The sequence below is a fragment of the Rhizophagus irregularis genome, chromosome 14 (genome assembly GCF_026210795.1).
Source record: "Rhizophagus irregularis chromosome 14, complete sequence".
Taxonomy (NCBI): Eukaryota; Fungi; Glomeromycota; class Glomeromycetes; order Glomerales; family Glomeraceae; genus Rhizophagus; species Rhizophagus irregularis.
The window spans coordinates 4,682,693-4,705,644 of NC_089442.1; the positions used below are offsets into that span (position 1 = coordinate 4,682,693).

Consider the following 22,952-nt stretch of genomic DNA (forward strand, 5'->3'; position numbering starts at 1 on the left):
AATTATATTTTAATCATTCGGTGTCCTTAAATTACTTTCTTCGTTATTTTTAAATCTTTTATAACATCCATCTAATTTAAAATGTGAGTGTAAGATTATTTGTGTTTCTTTGTTTAACGCTAATAATAATAATGTGAAATTATTAAGATGATATGTTTTACATATGTCGTATCTAATAATAATATTATTATAATAATAATAACAATTACAAATAAAAAAAAAATGATTTAATATATATATATATATTTCTTTTAATAAAAAATATATTTCTTTAATACAAAAATACCTAAAAAGAATCCTTAAATATCTTTGATCTATATTTTTCTTTTCTTTTTTTTTTTGTTCGTCAAAATTGACGATGGAAAGTTCCGGTTCAGCTAACAAGAAAGATGAAATTGAAGGATACGAAGACGATAAAAGTCGCACTAGAATTATCGCTCTTGCCGTTCGTGAAGCTGTAGCCGTAGCCTTTGGGGTAAATGATGCAGACTGGAACGCTGCTTGTAGGTCGATTATACAAAACGATTTGTTGACCACAACCGAAAAATCAACCATTATAGCTTTGTTGAATCAGAAAAAGCAAATAAATGAAAAGAAGGAAGTTAATTAATTTTCCAAGTTCGCAAAAAAAAAAGGTAAAAATAAAAAAAAAGTTAAACATATTTTTATTCCAACAATCATCTTACAAATAGATTATTTTTCCTTTGGGGACGTTAAAAATCAAAAATTGGTCGCACAAGCAGAAATAATTATTAATTAAATTTACCCAAAATTAATTTATTGGGATTATTGTGTTCCCCCCAAATCACTTTACCCAAAAATGTGGATAGGTTAATTTTGCCCACTTAAACTGAAAGTGAACGATCGTATAGCGTTCTTTATAGCATTTCCTATTATAGTATATTTGTATAAGAGTCCGGGGTTTCAAAATGGTATAACATAGTTCATAATTAATAGAACAATTTTTATGATGATTGTTGGAAAGGTCTTAAAATATTTATTATATATTTACTAATTAATTTTTTTTAATTTTGGGTAGCGACTTGAATTTTGAGCAATTTCTTTGAACGAAAATTTATTATATATACGAACCACCAAACTTCGATTTATTATTTTTAATTTACTACCTAATTCGTTTGATTATCCTTTTTTAACGCACAACGGCACAACTATTATTTTACGTATTATTCGATATAATTTAAACGCGTAATCATTATATTATTATATTTGATAAAAAAAAAAAGAGCTAATTACGTTTTTTGAGAGGAAACTGCCGAAGGAACTGGACCTTGCCCTAATTCGTTTAATAACTTGAATTATTTCTTTTTTTACTTCCTTAACTTATGATAAATAACATAATTTCTTAAATTTCAACCCCTAAAAAATATTTTAAATTCAGCCCCAATCTCCAACCCCTAAAAAATATTTTAATAATTTCTTAAATTTCAACCCCTAAAAATATTTAAGATTTTTTTTTATAAGCTGGTAAACATTCATTAATTTCGATATCATTCTTTAATTAATTGATTGATAACGATTATAATGATAGAATAAGAATTCTTTTTTTATGATTCTCATAGATACAGAATATATCTATAATTAGTTATCTTCAATAATAACTTGGTCATTATTGCTTTATACAAATGATTAATAAGGAAATACCACGATTACAATTATTATTAAAAATCGATCTTCGCACCCGTGAACTTATTATTCAAATTGATTTATAAGGAAATTTTGAACTTAAGTAAAAAATAGTTTCTCTAAACCAAATTGAGTACAGTCTCTAACATTTTGAAAGTAAGACATGAACACCTGGGATATAAACAATGTAATAGTTAATAATAAAACTTTATTTTTAAAAATAAATAACGAAAAAAAAAAAAAATCTTTTTTTCTTTTTCAGTTATTTTTCATTGTTTTGTCAAAATGAAACTTGATGCATATATGTAAAATTACATCATTATACATTTCTTTATCTCAAAAGAAGAAGACTGTGAGGTTTGATTACTGGTTTGTTTCAAAGCAGTTTCTTTATGAAGTAATTCCATGGAATTGATTTTTTATTTGCATGATATTAATTATATTTATATGCATTAAAGAAATAACGGAATATTTATTATTTTTTTTTTTATAGATATTTTCCTATTTTAATTATCATTTTCCTTATTTAATCAAAAAAATAAAAAAAATAAAAGAAATCAAAAATTTCAGATAAATAAAAACCTTAAAAAAAAAAAGTTTTGATGTTTCGTCTTCTTTTTTTTCTTTTTTAAAAAAAAAAAAAAAAAATTTTTTTTTTTTTAACCATCTTTATATTCTTTTTATAATTAAAAACAGTAATTTTTTTTTTTAAAAAAAATAAAATAAAAACTTTAAAATTATGAGCGTTTTAACCACTCACTCAATATCTTCAACAAGATCAAGACCCCTTATTAATAATCCAATTTTTCCTTGGGCAAAAATTAAATTATCTGAACATTATAGAAATCTTTTTCCAAGATATGGTCATTCTTCATGTATAAATGCTGTTAAAAATGAATTATATTTCTTTGGTGGAATATCATGTGAAAAAGTTAATAATCATGTATTTTTATTAGATACCGGTAATTTTTTTTATGTCAAAAAAACTCAATTTTTTTTTTTTTAAAAAAAACAAAAAATACCAGTTATTAATTATTCAATTATATATAATATATAATTTTATTATATATAATTTAATTTTATATATATGATTTTATATTATATCTCTTTATATTTTTCTTATTTTTCCTAGATAAATATAATGTCCAAATCGTTAAAACAACAGGAAATATACCATCACCTCGTAGTGGACACACACACGTACGTGTGGGACAAAATTTAGTAGGTAAGCAAAATTCGTGTACTTACTTAATCTAATCAGTCGTCTCATGATTAATTTAATAAAAATTTTTTTTTTTTTTTTTTTAATTTCAAAAAAAGTGTTTGGAGGAAAACTTGAAAACCTTGAAGAAAAACCAGATTATAATTTATATGTTTTAAACATAGGTAATATTTTAAAAAAGATTTTTTTTTAATTAATAAAGGTTTTTTTTTTTACGGTTTTTAACATTTTTTTTTTTTTGAAATTAGGAACGAAAGAATGGACAAGACCTTCCATAAAAGGGGTCACACCTCTAGGAAGATATGGTCATTCATCTGTTTTAATAGGTTCTATAATGTACGTGTTTGGAGGTTGTATAGATGATTGTTATTTAAGTGATTTGGTAGCATTTGATACAAAATTTCGTAAGTTGAAAGATTTTGATCATTATTGATTTTTTATATATGATCTATATGAAAATTCACGTTTTTTTTTATCATTCTCTTATAGTTGATTTAAACGAAGGTTGTTGGGAATTTATTGATCCAATAAATGATCCTCCTCCTGGAAGAACAGGCCATATATCTTGCGCTTATAAAGGAAGAATATACATGTAAAAAATTATTTTACTTTTTTTTTTCTTTTATTAATCGTTCATATTCTAAATAATTTTTGTTTTTTTTTTTACAAAGATTTGGCGGAACAGATGGAGAAAGATGTTTTAATGATATATGGTATTATGATATAGAAACAAGAGAATGGGTAGAATTAATTTGTGATAATTTTGCTCCTGTACCACGCGAAAGTCATGGTGCAGCTTTAGCTAATGATGTTATATATATTTTTGGTGGAAGAACAAGAGATGGTAAAGAATTATCTGATCTAGCAGCTTATGGAATAAATAGTATGTATTTTCATTTTCTTTAATAAGCGTTTTTTGTTTTTTCATTAATTCAACTCACACTCCTTTTTTTTATAAATATATTTAAATTTTATATACAATTTATAATTTAATTAATTAAAAAGATGAGAGATGGTATATGTTTCAAAAGATGGGTCCTTCACCTGGTCCTAGATATTGGTTAACTGTATCATCATCAAAAAATATAGTTATGGTATTTGGTGGTACATCAACAAATTCAACTAAACCAGATGAAGATGGAATTATTCATATTTTAGATACTTGTAATTATAATTAATTATTTTTATTTCTTTTTTTTTATGACAAGAATTTTTCAAATATTGATATTAATATATTAATTAACTTTTCTCTTCTCTCTCTCTCAGCTAAAATAAAATATCCTATTGATACAGATCCAGAATCAAATCAATCACAATTACAAATGGTTTTATCTACATTTCCTAAACATAAACCACTTCCAAAGTTACGTCAACCACCATTAACTAATAATGAAAGGGAGATTACTTTTGAAAATTTTAATAGTAAAATTGAATTAAAAGCAAGAAATCCTGATGTAAGGAATCCTTCTTCTAGAGCTTCATCAAGACCTCCATCAAGACCAAATTCTCGTAATTTTGGTAATCTTGATATTTCAATGATGCCTCTATCAATAATGTCGTTATCATCATCATCACTAACGGTACCATCAGCAACAACAACAGCACCACGTGGAAAATCTGGTGGAAATAAGCGTCATTCAAAAAATTTAGAAAAAGACATTAATATTAATAATAATAATAATAATAATAATAATAATAATTCTAGACCTTCAATAATTGAATCAAAAAAATCATCAAATACAAATGAAAAAGTAAAAAAAAAGTTACTCCTAAAAAAGATATATTTACAGAAAAAGAAATAAAAAATAATATTCAAGATAATAAAATTGAAAATGTGATCTCTTTAGAAAATCCATCAGTTGATATTAAACAAAAGAATATAATACCTCCTTCTATACAAATTGATACTGAAAATGAGGATGAAATACCTGAATCAACAAAAGTCTTGAAAAGATTTTCTGCCGAAAAAAGTATTTTACAAAGACAAAATAGTGTTGATACAGTTCGTTCTGTTCGATCTTTATCAAGTCCAAGTCTTAGACCGAAAGGTGCAAGACAATTGGAAAAGAGGAGTAAAGTTAAATTAGCGAATGATAATTCTAACAACAATTCTTCTCCGATCAATCCTTCTCAACCTGAACTTCAAATCCCTACTAATGATGAAATCACTTCAATTAAATTAGGAGAAGCAATTTCAACTAAATCACAAGAAGCAGCTGTTATTTTGGCTAAATCACAAGAGGAGGTTATTTCAACTAAATCACAAGAAGAAATTAAATCGAAAGAAGAAGTTATCTCGACCAAATCAAAAGAGGAAATTATTTCGACTAAATCACAAGAACAGGATGTGACTTTGGCTAAATCACAAGAAGGGGTTAAATCAAAGGAGGAAGTTACTTCAACTAAATCACAAGAAAAGGAAGTTACTTTAACAAAATCACGGGAGAAAGTTACTTCAACTAAATCACAAGAAAAAGAAGTTACTTTAACAAAATCACAGGAAAAAGTTACTTTAGCAAAATCACAAGAAAAAGTTACTTCAACTAAAACACAGGAGAAAGTTTCTTCGGCCAAATCACAGGAGAGGGTTACTTCTACTAAATCACAGGAAAAAGCTGCTTCTGCTAAATCACAAGAAAAGGCTACTTCTAAATCACAGGAAAAGGCTACTTCTGCTAAATCAAAGGATAAGGTTACTTCTTCTAAATCACAGGAAAAGGCTACTTCTAAATCGCAAGAAAAGGCTACTTCTAAATCGCAAGAAAAGGCTACTTCTAAATCACAGGAAAAGGCTACTTCTAAATCACAGGAGAAGGCTACTTCTGCTAAGTCAAAAGATAAAGTTACTTCTGCTAAGTCAAAGGAAAAGGTTATTTTGGCCAAATCACAGGAGGAAGTTAATTCTGTTTCAACTAAATCGCAAATCATCTTGACTGAATCACAAGAAGAAACCATTTTGACTAAATCGCCAGAAGAAATTTCCGTGACTAAATTGCAAGAAGAAATTGCCGGGACTAAATCACAGGAAGAACAAGAAATTATTTCAGAAGAAATTTCTTCTGATAGATCGCAAGAAGAAATTGCTTCAGATAATTCGCAAGAAGAAATCGCTTCAGATAATTCGCAAGAAGAAATTGCTTCAGATAAATCGCAAGAAGAAATCGCTTCAGATAATTCGCAAGAAGACATTGCTTCAGATAAATCGCAAGAAGAAATTGCTTCTGATAAATCTCAAGAAGAAATTGCTTCTGATAAATCGCAAGAAATTTCTTCTGATAAATCACGAGAAATTGTTTCAGATAAATCGCAAGAAATTACTTTGGTTAAATCAGAAGAAATTCCTACGTCTTCACCATCAATTCAAAATGTACCACCTCAACAAGTTTACTATGAAGCAAGCAAACCACCTCCTGTTCGTCCACCAAGACGTCGTTTACAATCGGAACCTCTAATAATTGATACAAAACCAATAGAACATAATAAGATTAAACAAATTGAAGAAAAAGATTTAACCACACCTTCTTCAATTTCTTCAAAAAGTTATGAAAGGAAAATTTCCATAACAAGTTCAGAGGGTGGACCTTATCCAACAACTCAATTATCTTCTTTAGAACGAGAAAATTTCTTAGAAAGATTATCTGATGCAGATTTTAAAATATCTGAATTAAGAAAACGTGAAAAATTATATCAAGCTGAAATTGATTTGGCAAGAAAAGCTGGTTATATACCAACATTTAGTTTTAGTGATGATAATAATGAGGATTTGGAAAATATTATTGATATTAATGAATTTACTGATATTGGAAAACCTGGATCCGAAAAATTCAAAGTTATTGAAGCTATTATTAAATTAAGTCAACAATTACAAAAAGCAAAGGTTAGTACAAAAAGAAGTTTTTAGTTCACTGAACTTTTATCAAGAAAAGTTTTTTAATATTTTTTTTTTAACCGTTTTTTTTCTTTTTATTTAGGAAACTATTGCATATCAAGAAAGAGTGGCATCACAAAAGATTTCAGATTTTGAAAGGTTATATACTGCATCATTGGAAGAAACAGCATATTTTAAAGCCAAGTTTGCTGCTTTAATGAATGAATATGAAACTGAGAGATTAGCAAGAACGGCGATTGATGTTGAAGAAATAAAACAACGATTAAATGAAAAAACGCAAAGATTAGAAAAAACAAGTCAAGAAGTTGAAGATGCAAAAAATAAAATTGAATTTATTCGAGAAGTTATTTCAGATAAATTAAATATTGAACCAGATGAGAAAGGAATTATATCATCACGGTTTAAAGAAATTGCAGCTCGTTGTGATGAATTAGAAGCACTTCATGAAACTGCGCATAAAGAATTACGAGCTTCTTTATCAAAATATAAAGAAACTGTAAGATATGCTCAAGGAACTTTATCTAAAAATAATTCAGCTAAAGGATTAGAAAATAAATTAAAATCGGTAGAAAGTACGACGGTGAAATCACAAGAACAACTTGTTGATATAAAAAATAGATTAAGTCAAGTTGAATCGGATTATCAAACAGCTGTAGAATGTACTACAAATGCGGAACAAGTATTAAATCAAATGAGGGAAGAATTAATACAAAGTAAATTAGAAATGGAAAAATTAAATGAAAAATTAATTAATGTTGGAAGTCATAATGAAACATTAGAAAATAGACTTAAAGAATTACAAAATTCGATGAATTCTCACTCTAATATTAGAAATTCCATATTACAAGAATATGCGGATCAACAATTGGGAGAACAACAAATGTATTATGAGCAAGAGAAAGAATTTCTTCATCAAAAAATCCAGGATTTAGAGACCAAAATTAATCTTGCACAAGATGAAAAAAGTTTAATGGATCAAGGTTATGAAGCTTTGAGGAGAATTTACGAATCTTTGAGAAAACAAAATGAAATATTGAAAAAATCGAATGAAATGTTATTAAAACGAACTTTAGAAACAGGACCGAAAGAAGATAATTTAAAAAATGAATTAATAAAAAAAGCGGTCGAAGTTAAACAGGAAGAAAAAGAAGAAAAATTAGTGGAAGAAAATTTGTCAAAGGAAGAAAATTTGTCAAAAGAAGAAAATCTGTCAAAAGAAGAAAATTTGTCAAAGGAAGAAAATTTATCAACGGAAGAAAATCAAGGTGAAGAATGGGAAAAAGAAAAGAAATTACTAGAACAAAAAATTTCAGTATATTTAGAATCAAACGAAAATCTTGAGAAGAATAATTTAGTATTAAAAAAAAATGTAAATGAATCAGAAAATAAATTCGCAATATTATTAGATCAAATGGAAAATGTCGCTGATACTTATAGAGGGATTGAAGACAATATAAGGGAGGGAAGTCCCGCTTTAGTCGGACCTATAATACGAAATAAAATTAGTTCAAGCTCATTAAAAGAGGAATAAAATTCAATTCAGACATTTGGTACATTAGTTTTTAGATTTGATTAATTATTTATTAAAAATAATACAAATCTATTTAAAACTTTTACATTATTATATCAATAAAAACAAAGTACATTAAGTAACATAATAAATTTATCATTTTTAAATTTTTAACTTTATATCTTATACTAATAATCAATAATGTGAAAATGAATGATTCGAACTTTTATTCAAAATTTCATTATTTCCAGTTCCAGTTCCATTAATCGGGGTCAATCTTTTACTATTATTTGAAAAACTATAAACGGAAACGGAATCATTTTTACTATGCACACTTTGAGTTGTAGAAAAATAAGTTGTAGAAGCCAAACTTGAAATATCAATACTTGAATCAGATCTATGATGTGTAATTTGATGTTGTTCAATTGGAATTTCTCCAGATAAAAAATCTCCTAAATTATCATAAAATAACAATTCATCCCATCCTGATGTGTAAGGTGTGAATGGAGTTGGTAATGGATGATCATCATGTACAATTATTGACTTTGTTTGTGTTTGTATTTCAGGAAGTGTTCTCTTTGATCTCTTTGATCTCTTCGATGATGATGGTGATTCTGACCTTGGTCTCTCAGAAAATGATGAGAATCCAATTTTTTGAATACTTCGTGATTTTGACGACATTTCCGTTGATATTGGCCTTCTGACAACACTCATCATTCTACCAAATGGAGCATTACTTTGAGTTGGTCTTACAGCACTAAATAATTATAAATAAATGAATTAGTAATTTATACCAAAAAAAAAAAATTACATATATGCAGTATATAAATAATAATGCTTACTTGTATATGATTATGAATTGAGCTATTTGAAGACTAATAGGTTCAACAAAATTCCAAATAATAAAATAAACAACATTAATTGAATCATTATTTTTAAATGATGATTTATAAGAAATTCCAAAAATAAAATAAATTATTATAAAAAGAAATCCAAGGAATACGAAAACCATAACAACTGTAAATAAATTTATGGAAGCAACTTTTAAAGTTTCACGCTTCCATTGTAAAGTGAAATCACCATTTGGTTTATCTGATATTTCTTTTAAATCATTCATATGATATTTTAATAAAGAATTTAATCTATGCCAAAAATATAATAATATTGTTAAATATGTTGTTAACCAAAAAATCCAAATTAAATATTTTGTTGTAAATAATTTAATAGATATATACGGAATTTCTTCAATATCCGCATAATATCCAATATAATATGATATTGGTGTATTAACTATATATGGTCCAATCATTAAGAATGTTGCTCCGATATCAATTAAATATTTATTCGGTATATATCGTCTATAATAATCAATTCTTGCAGGTTCCAATGTAGGTATTGAATATACTAGTAAAAAAGAAGAATAATAAAAAACGTTAAAATTTTATAACGTGACATTTCACGTGAAATTTCACGGGACAATAAAATTTTACGTCATAATTTAAAATTCTGTAACTTCAAATATCACCTCCCCACACGTTAAATATTCATCCCATGTTCACCCCCATGTTAAATATTCACCCTACGTTAAACAGAATTTCAAATTGTAACATTCTTATTATTAATTAACTCACTGATTCCAACAAGATATAATATCGAAAATGAAAACGATGTTTGTCTTGGTAGATCATCCACAACTGAAAAGTTAATTAAATGTAAGTATAACTGACTGATAAAAAGACATATTATATGTATTATATGTAGTATATAACTTACTTTCCGCCCATATTGAACTTGAATATGCTCCTCTTATTAAAAAAATTTGACGAATGACATGTAATATACTGAAAGTGAGTGTTACTAAATGAAATGCATCATGAGGTCTTGGACGTATAATACCTGCGTATTTTTTTAAACGTTAATGCTTTTCAAATTTAATAAAGATCTTTGATAGCATATATATATATATACTTTATTTAATTACCTCTTTCTCTTGAAGGTGGAAATAATAAAGATTGTCCTTTATAATATATCCTATACCATAAAAATATTATAGAAGTTACAGCAATAAATGAGGCATAAGGAATTAGAATCCAACTTCCCGTCCTTAATAAATAAGATTCTAAACAATTATTTTCGTTTATTCGAAAATCACATACACATTCTAATTGTGCTTTAACATTTTGATGTGATTCCACACATGCTAAGGTAAAATTATTTATTAGTTGAACCATTTATATGCTAATATTTAAATAAACGCTTTTTTTTCCTTTTTCCTACCAACGAACACACTTTTTTTTTCTTTTTTTTTTTACAATATCATGAGTCGTTTATAAATTTATATGAAAATGTAAAAATGATGCTTTTTTTATGAATGAATGAATGCTGCTTAATGTTTATTAAAATTATTAAATGAACTATCGACTTAAAAGAATGAATACTTTCATTAATTGGATAATAATAATAATTAATAATTATAATTAATAAATCGAAATGATGAAAGAGACTATATGAAAGTAAAGATGGGATAAATATACTTTTAACAAGAAGTGATGTATAAAATTTCACTTTTGTGATCAAAATAAATATGCAAAAATTTTTATTCAATGAATAAATATATATTGAATTGTTTGTTTTTTGTGACCTTCATTTAAAATGTCTCATATCGGTTAGTATCTAAGCATTTTGATGCTATCTGTAACAAGTAAAAGAGTAGAAAATTTTACACGAACACAGAATATAAATAGATAGTTTTCATTTATAATTTATCCATGCATCAAATATTATAAGTTTGTAATACATAAAAAATCCAATATGCATATAATTATATACGACTTAAAGAAAAATTTTCTTTTTTGGGTGGAACTTATTGAAATTTTTTCCTTATTATTATTGTAACATTTAAATTTTTATTGATTAAATCACCTTTTTTTTAAGGGTTATGCGATACAAAATCAAATAAATACGTAGAGATGGACGTATAGAAATTAATTAATGACGTAAAAAACTAAGAAGAAGCCGCACAATATCGGTTATTATTATTATCTAGATTGAACATTCTACAAGCAACCAAACATTCTATATGTTTAAATTTAGTAAGACTTAAAAATGTTTGAATATCACGATACCCTTTTATCATAATTTATGTCACCATCGTCAATGTATACAAAATATTCGTTTAATCACACGAGATAGAAGAATCTTTAACCGAGATTATAAGATAGAAGAAATCTTTAACCGAGGTTACAAAATAGAATAAATCTTTAAACCGGATTTACAGTATGTTTTTTGATCAGCAATGGCAAATTTATGTGTGGCGTTTCTCAAGCACATGTTTTTAATTAACCAAAGAACTTGAACGTTTCACGCAAAGGTCTCAGAATTTTAAGGACCATGTTTAATATTGTTTGTATTAATTGCGCCATAAATTTTGTACAATGCTAATTGGACAACTAGATTTCTTTTTAGATTTTTTTTTTGAATTATGATTGAGCTGAACGAGTTTTGTATTTTGAGAAGGCAAAGCTTATCAACTAAAGAAACAAAGAAATTTGGCTAAAATTAATAAATAATAATAATATACAAATAATTTAAAATTGGTAAACAAATAATGAATGATTAGCGGAATACCTTAATCGAGTAAATATTTCAGAAGAAATAAAAAAGGCATGGAAATGTTTTGAAATGTGTGAAATGAAATAATTAAAACTACGTTACATGTATCGTATTGAATTGAAAACAATTAAAACTTTTTAGGAATCTTTCTAAGTTTGAATAAAATTATCAATCGACTATTCTAATTGGGAAGATTAAAGTGTTTCATTAATGCTGCCTTAAGGAAAAAGTCGTCTGTGAATATTACGTGCTACGAAAAAGCAAAATAATTACGCAAAATAACTTTAAAAAAAAAAATGCCAATTTTCTTTTTTAAGTCTAATGATCAATATCATGTTTCTTTATTTGTGCAACGGAAGAAATGTTAAAGAATTATTTCATACATTAAATAATAAAAAAAAACACAAACGCGAATATAATAACATTAAATATATATCTAGCGTTATAATTCGACCGTTAAAGCAAAGTTGCCATAATTCGAAAAATGATCTGTAATGGCGTCAAGCCATACCATTGTGTGTAAATAATTTAGGCTGCAGTACAAAATATTGTTACCATATACAAACACGGTAACCTTTAAAAATAAAATCGATTATTCGAAAGCTAAAGTAATTTAACTATAATAAGAAACAAAAGAAGTACGCAACCTCTGGTATTTGCAAATAGCAACATATAATTTCATTATTATCATGTAATCCGAATTTTAAGATATTGATGTTGTCAAACTGTATTTTGCATTTTTATTCTAATAAAGAAACTTTTAAACCGCTCATGATTATCAAATAACCTAACTCATAATTATTAATTATATTTTGGCAGTATCACCACATTAAGGTTATCTGATGAAAATCATCGTTCCAGAAAAAACCGGATAATTTCGATACAATTCTCAGTAATTAAAGCTGTTAAAATATTTTTGCAATTTTAAGTATACGATAAATTGGACTTCATTATAAAAAAAATTATGTGACCTTTAAACTGTACAATAAGAATGAATTTAATAATTTTAACCAGGTTTACTATACGAAATAATTATATTAATATTTTGCATTAAATAGTAAAATGAAATTATTGTGAAATAAGTAAAAAGCTTATTGCTATAAGTATTAAATAAAAACTATTTATTCAACTTAACTATAGTATAATTACAGTACGTTACTTATACAATCAAACCTCAAATAACTTAATCTAATCAGATTTATTAAAAAGAAATTTTTAAAAACTTTTACTTACAATTTATAATCAATCATGTGATTTGATATCGACCAATCATTTTCAGAATTCAGATCATGTGATATGCATTTTTATTTCATTATAAATATTATCATGTACATGTATTAACTACTTGCCCACTTGACATAAAATAAAAAATGTATTAACTACTTGATTTAATAAATATTCCACAGTCTATCATCTTGCTTCAATTGAAATTTCTGGATATAATAAAATTTCTTCTTTATTTAATTTTAATTTTTTAAAAAATTTATAGATTTTTCTTGTCCTTTTTTTTTTAAAGATAATTTGTAATTTTATTAAAAAAAACTTATACTTTATTTATTATTATAAAATAAATATTCATTATAAATAATTAAAAAATATATTTTTTTATTTAATTAAAGTAAATAGATTTATTTTTTTTTTTAGAAATAAAAGATAAAAATAAAAATAAAATAAAAAGTAAAACAAATTGTACTTTTAACTTTTATCATAAAACTAAAGAATCTAAAAACTAAAAGAAAGAAAAAAATTAGAAATAAAAAGCAAAAAATAAAATAATTTATAATTTTTTTTTTTTCTGCAGCACATTTGCAGTTTTATTAAAGTAAAAAAAACAAATTAGAAGAAACTATATATAAAATAAGTTCTAATAATATCTACTCTAATATAATTAAACTACAAACCACTCGTCATACATATAGTATTTCACATGTGCACTGTCGAGTAATCGTTTGACTCCGTAAGTAGACTTTGTTTAGAAACAGGTCACCATCTTAGACATAAGGCCCTATCTTCAACGTCAGGTAATCAAAAATAATTTATAATTAATTATATTTTTTTTATAATTATCAAAATAAATTTAGTTATAATTTATAATATTAAAATTACTTTTTAAACTAATGAATTTAAAATTATTTTAAATTAAAATTAGTTTAAAATAATTTAAAGAATTATTTCAAATTTCAAATTTTTTAAACTTAATAATTTTAAGCAAATTTTAATATTTTAAATTAATTTCAAATCAATTTTAAAGTTTAAACTAGTTTAAAATTAATTTAGAAGGTTAAAATTAATTTAGAAAATGGAATTTAATTTAAAAGTTCAAAATTACAAATGCTATTTATTATAATAATACTTTTCAAATTATTTATAGCAAAAAAATCATTATTTATTATGTTTTATATAATAAAAATAGTACAGTGCTCACTAATAAATCACCAGCCACCTTTAAATTTATATAACTATTATGCAAATATAATTATATGTAAGAATTGGCCATTATATTTTAAATTTTATTAGAAAATTTAAAATTTCAATAGAGATTTTTAGGTATTAATAAAAAATTAAATAATTTATTCATCAATACTTTAATTTTTTAATAAAATTGTTTATTATAATTTATGGCATATCATTATTAAAATATCATCAAAATTAATAAAATGATTAAAAAGTTATATACATTTAGCTAATATTTGCTAATTATTTGTAGATCATCAAGCGTTAACTAATGTATTGAATTTGGCCAAATTTTTTTTTAAAAATATTTGGTTACAACTATTTATCTTTAAATTTTTTATCATAATAAAATTTAAGATTATAATTTATTCTTAATTTGATAATTTATTAATAATAAATAGATGTAAAATATATTTGTAAATATATGTAATTTATCAATTATTTTATTGATTTTAATAATACTTTATAATAATAGTATATTAAAAATTATAGTAGACAATTTTATTTAAAAAAAACTATAATAAAACAAATATTTTAATATTATGATAATACTTAAAGATTCTATTAAAATTTTAAATTTTCTGATAAAATTTAAAATATAATGGCTAATTCTTATTAAAATTACATATAATTTTTAAAGTAAATGTAATTCAATTTGATGACCAACTTTATTTATATGATAAAAAGCAGGTTTATTATTAAAAAAAAAGTTTACATATGTCCATATTTGCGTAATAGTTATACAAATTTAAAGGTGACTGGTAATTTATTGGTAAGTGCTATATATTTAAGGTTGCTTGCCGAAACTAGAGGGTTTCGGCAGAATGGCATACGCGAAACTGCCGAAACTAGTTTCGCGAAATCATCAAGAAATGCTGAAACTGCGAAACCTATCAAAATCGCGAAACTGCCGTAACTTGCCGAAACTGTTTCGGCGTTTCGGCAATACTTTCTATATGATTTAATTAGAGTTTCGGCATTTAAACAATTTATAAGAATAAAGATTAAAGACAATATGATTTTTTGTATGTAAATATTTATTTTATAATATTTAATATTAAACTAATAAAATACACGATTAAAAATATAATAAAAATTAAAATTTAATAATATCTTTATCTTCTATGTGGGGACCTGCTTCTACCTCTTCTTCTATCTCTACTTCTGTCCCGTCTTCTATCTCTACTTCTATCTCGTCTTCTATCTCTACTTCTATTTCGTCTTCTATCTCTACTTCTATCTACTTCGATCGGGACCTAGATCGCGACCTTCTTCTTTCCCTTCGCAATCTATATTCATATCGACGTCGATCACGCGCAGCACGCTGCCGTCGATACTCTCGTCTAAACAGATCTAAAATCCAATAAAAATATTAATGAATTGAATGAATTGCCTAAATAAAATTAATTTAAAATAATAATTAATAATAATTACCGGTTTGTAACCAGAATTCATCGTTCATATCAGCAAAACACGCTCTATCGAAACTATTTGGGCTTATAATAGGAATGTCGTCATCATTATTATTTATTATCCTACCGGAGGTTTTCATAACCTCGTTTGAGGGCATTCCATTTTGTTTGGCATTGCCTGGGTGTCGCTGCAAATCCCGTTGCAACGAACACCCTATTTGCTATTATTGTCCATGCATTTACATGATGACGGTTTGCAATTCTTTCGAATTGCTGATGTAAGTTTCTCCGCTCCGCGATTAATTGCCTAGCTGCGTTAATCGTCCATTGGAATACTGGTGGTGGCGATGGGACAAAAGGTACTAATGCTGCCATTTTTTATTTTTATGATTTTTTCGTAACTTGAAATTTGAAAATTAAATACAATTTGAAAATTAAAATACAATTTGGTTTTGAATTGCGAAAAAAAAATTCAAATTTCATAATATTTATAATAATTTTAAAATTCGTTATAATGTTTAAAACATGAACTGACGAACATAATAACATTCTACATAATTAAAGTATTTGTAACAAAATAAACACAGTTTTGATTCTAATGTAATAAATTTAATTAACGCAGTTCTAAATTTTTTTTTGTAACGCAGTTCTTAAAATTTATTGATCTAATGTAATAAATTTAATTAACGAAGTCCTTAAAACTTATTGATTCTAATATAATATGCTTATCCTTATTCCTTAATTAAATTGCACTATTTTTAAAATATAATATGCTTATCCTTATTCCTTAATTAAATTGACTATTTTTAAAATATAATATGCTTATCCTTATTCCTTAATTAAATTGCAATGTTTTAAAATATAATATAAAATTACAATTGCCTGCATTGCCTGCATAATTATATGTTAACTGGACTTTGATCGCGAATATTTTGCCCTGCATAATTACATCATTTATTTCCTAAATAGTATCATTATTTAAATCACATGATATTAGAATTAATTCTCATTGGATTAACTATTGTAATTATTTCTCATTATTATTATTCCTCATTATCATCATAATTATCGTCATTATTATCACCGGCATCTATACCTAATACATCATCTATATCATAATCATAGTCACCTTCTCCGGGTCTCTTGTTATTACCACTATCATCAACTTCATCATCTTCCGCATTATTTTCATCTGAATCATCCAATATATCTCTTGGAATATCGCCGATTTCACTAGTAATTGAATCATGCGATAAATTAACAAATTGATCAATCCATAGACTTTCGATTACTACACGGCAATTGTCTTCGGGTATTGTTTCGCCGCTTGTAGTTAATCTCTGAGTAGAAGCTTGCTCCTCATTATATTCCTCATCGTAAATTAAATCTCTGCAAAAAGCACTGCAATACGTATATTGATCTCATCATCACTAAGACGAGTATTCTTTTTTTGATCAATTCCATAAAATCCAAGTTCAGTTTTTGAATTGGATTTCCAATACAAAATTAATTTGCACATGGATTCTAGTTTATCCACATTAAGATTTAAGCGACGTTTATGAAATAGCCATCCTAAAGTCGAAAATCCACGTTCGCAAGTTGCTGAGTTAGGACATATTGCAAATAGATAACTTGCAATTCTTGGCAGGACATCTGGTTCTGGTTCGGTATTAATATATTTCCACCAATTCACAGGATTATCTTTAGCAAAACCGATATCTAGGTCAAATGGCTCTTGCTCATTAATATATTTCTGTATTTGATCACATAAAGTTTCAGCTTCGTAACGGTCGAAACCTAAATTTTTCCCGATTGAAGCTGCACATTTGATAATTCTCATGAGGGCGCATTTTTTAAGTGGCGCGTTTCTAAATCTGGGATCCATAAAAAAACAAGTAATATACTTATCATCATCGAATTCATCAAATCTTTCATTTATTACTTTGATACAATGACTTCGGAATGCAAGATTTAATGATTTGGGTAACTTTTTTAATGTAGCTGCAAGTCTTGCCAAGCTCAGGAAACAATCTGCAAGTGTAGCTCTTCTCGATTCTAATGAAAGTACCGCTTTTCTTAGAGGATCCAGAACAAACCCAAGAACTCGTAAATTTGAAAAAAAATTTCTCGATTGAATAATCGGTTTTATTTTATCATTTGTTAGCACTTTATCGTGATCGCTGGCCATTTCTTCTAGTGCTGATTCCAAATTTATTACTGAATTTACGGATTCACTAGCAGTAGTCCAGCGTGTCTTGCAATATAATTTTAATCCTCCTCCACTAATTCCTTTTTCTTTAATTATTTGAGCAAGTTTTGCATTAGCCTGATGAGAACTTCTAAAAAAGGTTGTCAAAATATTAACACGTTTTAATAAACGTTCCCCAAACTTCTCCTTGACGATGTCGCATGCAATTAAATTGATAGAATGTGCAACGCATCGCACATTCTCAATCTTTGGATGATTCTCATGTATAATTTTTCGTGCATTACGAACATTGGCCGCATTATCAGAAACTACAGCATATATTCGATCTTCTCCAATACCTTCTATAACCTTTTCAATTACCGTAACTAGATATTCTGCAGTGTGCGAATTTTCAGACAAATCAGAAAGTTGATAAAGATATTCTTTACGCGACAGAGTCATTACAATGAAGTTCCAAATTGAACGATGTGTACCAGACGTCCAACCATCAAAGGCTAAATTATAAATTAATATTATATAGTAAGTAAGATTAAATAAAAATGACGTATGATAGCCTATTTAATTTAACAAACCTAACGTTAAATTCGTTTCCTTTTTAAGCTCAGAATTAACTTTGAAGTTCACTTGAGCTAATTCACGTTCAAGTAGTTGATTTACTAATACTTCCCTTGTTGGTGTATTGTACCCGGCATTAAGCTCTTTTATAAAATTGATGAAAAAGGGATGTTCCACTACTCTAAACGCAATTCCGCACGCAATAAAAAATTTAACTAATGCACGATTAATTCGTGTACATCTTTGTTCGTTAAGCTCTGTTGAATCATGGTAATCATCCATGTTACTTTGACTCAGAGTATTTTCTTTTTTGGATGACTTGGACTTATCTTGCCGTTCCATTACTTTAGTCGTATACCTTAACGAACTGCTGCTGGCGCATCTGGACAATGGTTTGAAAGATGCTCTTCGAGCTTTGAAACTTCACCGCGTGACCATGTATTCTTACAGTACTTGCAGGAGGCGGCAAATTTGCCAGAACCAACAGCTTCTCCTTTATTAATATCTTCCCAAATGCTATTAGGTGGGTGACCTCCTCTATTTTTCATTTTAATGGGTGAATCTTCTATGTGATCAGTCATTTGAAACAGTTTATTATTAATATTATTATTAAGAAAACGGAAGAAAGTAAAAGAAACTTTAGTTCAGTGTTAAAGGAGATGACGGAATTGGGTTTATTAAATGCATGTTACGCATTTTCCTTTAATGAATATAAGCCCCTTAAAAAAAAACTGTAAAAACGTGTAATATCGTAATATTAATATGGGAGTTAGAAATGAAAATTCTAACACTAGATAAAAGCTTAAAAGAACTAAGACGACGGTAAAATATTGAAGTTTAATCTTTTATCTGTAGATTATTTGATCATCTAAATTATATTATTAATTGGTGTAACTTGGCGTAACTATATGCAAATCTTATGATCAAGCTATGCGAACTACGGGAGAAACCTATTATAGAGGTTTCGGCATGTTTCGGCAGTTTCGCAATTTTGACAGGTTTCGCAGTTTCGGCGTTTCGGCATTTCGGCATTATATAAGTTATGCTTCACCTTTCAGCATTGTAAACATGGTTTTCGGCAAAGCAACCTTATATATATTATTATATAATAATACATATTATAACAAAGACTATTTCTATTTGTACACTAGTGTGCGAAACACGGATCACGTGTTTATCATACTTTTCCGGTGATCTACATAAAAATATCCTTTTATGGAATTTTGTGTAACGAATTTTCATTTTACTGAGAATCAAAATTGCCTTTTTTGGGTTGTGTAACGTTACTTCAGTATCCAAAAATGGAAATTCAGGTAAATTTTGGCTGGAATTATAAATTTGGCCGAAATTATAGGGCGTGACATATAATATGTGACAAATAAGGTTTTTCTTACTGAAAAAATTCTAAGTCCCTAGAATAAATAGTAAAAATGGAAAACTAGAAAGGTGTGACATGGGTGACAAATTAAGATCACGTGACCCGTGTTTCGCACACTAGTGTATTTTAAGAAATTTTCTATAACAAAATATCATTATAATAGATAGTACTTAAATTTTAAAAAATAGATTTTAATTTAAAAGGGCAGTTTTATATAATATTAATAATTAAATATAAGATATTTTATGACTAAAATAAATTTTTAGATTGTTAAACTTAATTTTAAAAATAGGAAAAATTTATTTAATACCCTCCATTATTTTACTGCAGTCTCATTTATACCATATGATAATCATATGATAAAATATATTTTAATTTTTTATGTATGTGATATATATAAAATCATAACCTTTTAATTCTAAACTAATCTTAAGTTTCATATTTAACACAATTATTAAATAATTTTAAAATTTTAATAGGTTTTTTATTGCTTTATTATTGTAAATATATATTAAATTACTATAAATCCTAACTTTCTAACCCTAAACTAACTCTAACTAAAGTTTCATATCCAATACAATTATTAAACAACTTTAAAATTTTAATAGGTTTTTATTGCTTATTATCAAAATATATATTAAATTACTTTCTAATTTTATAATCCTAAACTAACCTTAAGCCTTGCATTCAATACAATTATTACTTAATACAATTATTAAACAACTTTAAATTTTAGTATATAAGAATATATAAATCTTTTATTTACTTCTTATATGTTTTTGTACTATATATATATTCCTTTTTATTAGCATTTTCTTTACCTGAAATATTATTACTGCTTTTTCAAAGATTTCTATAATTAACATTTAAAGGCTGAGAAAGATTAATATATCAAGAGTATTCTGTTTTCTTTGATTCTTTATTTCTAATCATTATTTAATCAAATAATCAATACATTTTAATCTAATATTACTATCATTGTTTTTTCTAACTCCTTTTTTTTCAATAGAAAATCTGTTAAACTATTCAAATTCAATACAATAATAAATAACTATTTCAAAATTTGGAATCTTCATTTCTTTAGCTAAGGTAGAACATGACTAAAGGTATGAAATATCTTTACTATATTGAATTAAATTAGTGCCTTCAATATCAAATAGAGCTGTATATAAAAAATATAAAAAATGTAATTAATTTTTGTTATATGGATTAGTATAATAAAAGTAAAATACTTATGTAAAAAAGCTATTTGATTAAAAGGTAGCTATATATTATTTAATGATAAACTTATTATAATTGATGGATAATTTAATATATTATTAAACAAATATATTTTATATGTGATCTTATTAAAACTTTTAAAAAAGGGCTTTTATATTATAATTTAAAAAAAGAAAAAAAGAAAAGTTAAAAAAAAGTTTTATGAAAAAAATTTTAAATCAATATAATAATAATATAAATGTAATAAATTACAAGATCAGGTAACTCATGATAGATTTTACATAAATAATATATATATTTTTTCTTAAAATTAATATTTATTTAACACATTTTTTAAAATTCTGTATAAATCATCTAAAAAAAAATCAGATTATCAAATTATTAGATAATTCATATAAAAGTAATAGAATTCTAAAAAGTATTATAATATACTTATGGGCTGAAGGTTAAGATTCACTATAGTAAAGGATTCACTATAGCGAAGGTGAACTGTATTAAGAATTATTATTTATATAGAAAATCTGTACCCGAGCTTTTTTTTATTATAGCAAATTATTCACTATATAAAAATTCACTATAGCGAGAGTGAACTGTAAATTTAATATTTTTTTTTTTGCAATGCATTTAGCAGTTTATTAAATAAATTATTAAAGTTAATAATTATATAAAATAAAATAAAAACTTAAACTATAATCTAATATTATTAATGATCAAATCATCTGTCATGCTGAAAAACATTTCATATATGCACTATTAGGTAAAAATTTTGCTTAGAAAATAGGATTCATTTAAAATAACCCATTTTTAGCATAAAATACTTCTTTTTCTACACAAAGCAATTACAGAACCTACAATTTAATATTTTTAATTATAATTATATTTTTATTACAATTAATTTTCAATATAATAATGAAATAAATAATTAGACTAATTAGATTTTTATTATAAAAAATCATATTAATGCTAAAACTAATATAATAAAAAAATATAGTTTAATATATTAAAATATAAATATAAAATAAAAAAAAGTAAATATAAATCTCACTTTTATATATAATATTTAAATTTTATATTTATTTTAAAAAAAGGAAATTTTATATACTGATTATTTAATTTTCGACTAGAATTACTAATACTTTACATGATTTAACAAAAAAAAAACCCCTTAAAAAAAAAGTTTTGTCAAATAAAAAATAACATTTAAAATTATCTTTAATGTTTTAAACTTGTAGAGTAAAGAAAAATACATATAATAAATATTTTTTAAAAAGTTTGTATATCAGTCGTTGGAAATGTCACAAAAAAAGCAGGCAAATTTTTTTTATTAAGGTCGGTAAAAAAAAAATTGTGGCGCAGTATCACCTTTAAAAGTATAGCATATATATATATAATTAAAGTTGGGCAAAATTAGTTAGATCAGCGTAAATTTGCCGATCAAAAATTCATAATTCCGGCCAAATTTTTTGTAATGCTGGTCAAATTTATAATGCCGGCCTAAATTTTACGAAAATTAAAAAATAAAGGTATAACGTAACACTACATTTATATAATATGATGCCTAAACTTAAATAACAAAAGTTAAACATATTGACCTCTAATATAATTTTATTAAAGAAGTTTTCATATAGCATTTATTACTTCACTTGGATCTATCCTTGAAGGTGGCTTACTTTTTATTATTAAAAGTAACGAAAAGTTGAAGAAACTTTAGAATTTATTAAACGCGGTAAGAAATTTAAACTCTAAACTAATACTAGTAAAAATATACATATTTTTTATAGTTAAAATTTGAAAAGCAACCTTTTTTTTAGATTTAACGTTTATTTAATAATAAACCCAGCAAATA

The 22,952-nt window shown here is 25.5% G+C and overlaps 3 protein-coding genes across 3 annotated transcripts; 2 read left to right on the forward strand and 1 right to left on the reverse strand.

Moving 5' to 3' along the window:
- Positions 1 to 358: 358 nt before the first annotated feature.
- On the forward strand, positions 359 to 610 carry OCT59_006696 (uncharacterized protein; the record flags this gene model as incomplete). The annotated part of the gene is made up of 1 exon (XM_066141440.1): positions 359 to 610. One exon carries the CDS (start codon positions 359 to 361, stop codon positions 608 to 610), a length of 252 nt encoding a protein of 83 aa, XP_065998227.1.
- A 1,773-nt stretch (positions 611 to 2,383) lies between these two features.
- OCT59_006697 (uncharacterized protein) lies at positions 2,384 to 8,413 on the forward strand (the record flags this gene model as incomplete). The annotated part of the gene is made up of 10 exons (XM_066141441.1): positions 2,384 to 2,606; positions 2,777 to 2,869; positions 2,965 to 3,030; positions 3,115 to 3,270; positions 3,356 to 3,458; positions 3,538 to 3,749; positions 3,872 to 4,030; positions 4,133 to 4,617; positions 4,743 to 6,743; positions 6,838 to 8,413. The coding sequence occupies 10 exons, from the start codon at positions 2,384 to 2,386 to the stop codon at positions 8,284 to 8,286; spliced, it is 4,947 nt and encodes a 1,648-aa protein (XP_065998228.1). The 3' UTR covers positions 8,287 to 8,413.
- Positions 8,414 to 8,460: 47 nt separating this feature from the next.
- OCT59_006698 (uncharacterized protein) lies at positions 8,461 to 10,496 on the reverse strand (the record flags this gene model as incomplete). Its single annotated transcript, XM_025330384.2, has 5 exons — positions 8,461 to 9,022; positions 9,108 to 9,669; positions 9,897 to 9,959; positions 10,039 to 10,161; positions 10,247 to 10,496. 5 exons carry the CDS (start codon positions 10,494 to 10,496, stop codon positions 8,461 to 8,463), a joined length of 1,560 nt encoding a protein of 519 aa, XP_025177964.1.
- Positions 10,497 to 22,952: the final 12,456 nt, after the last annotated feature.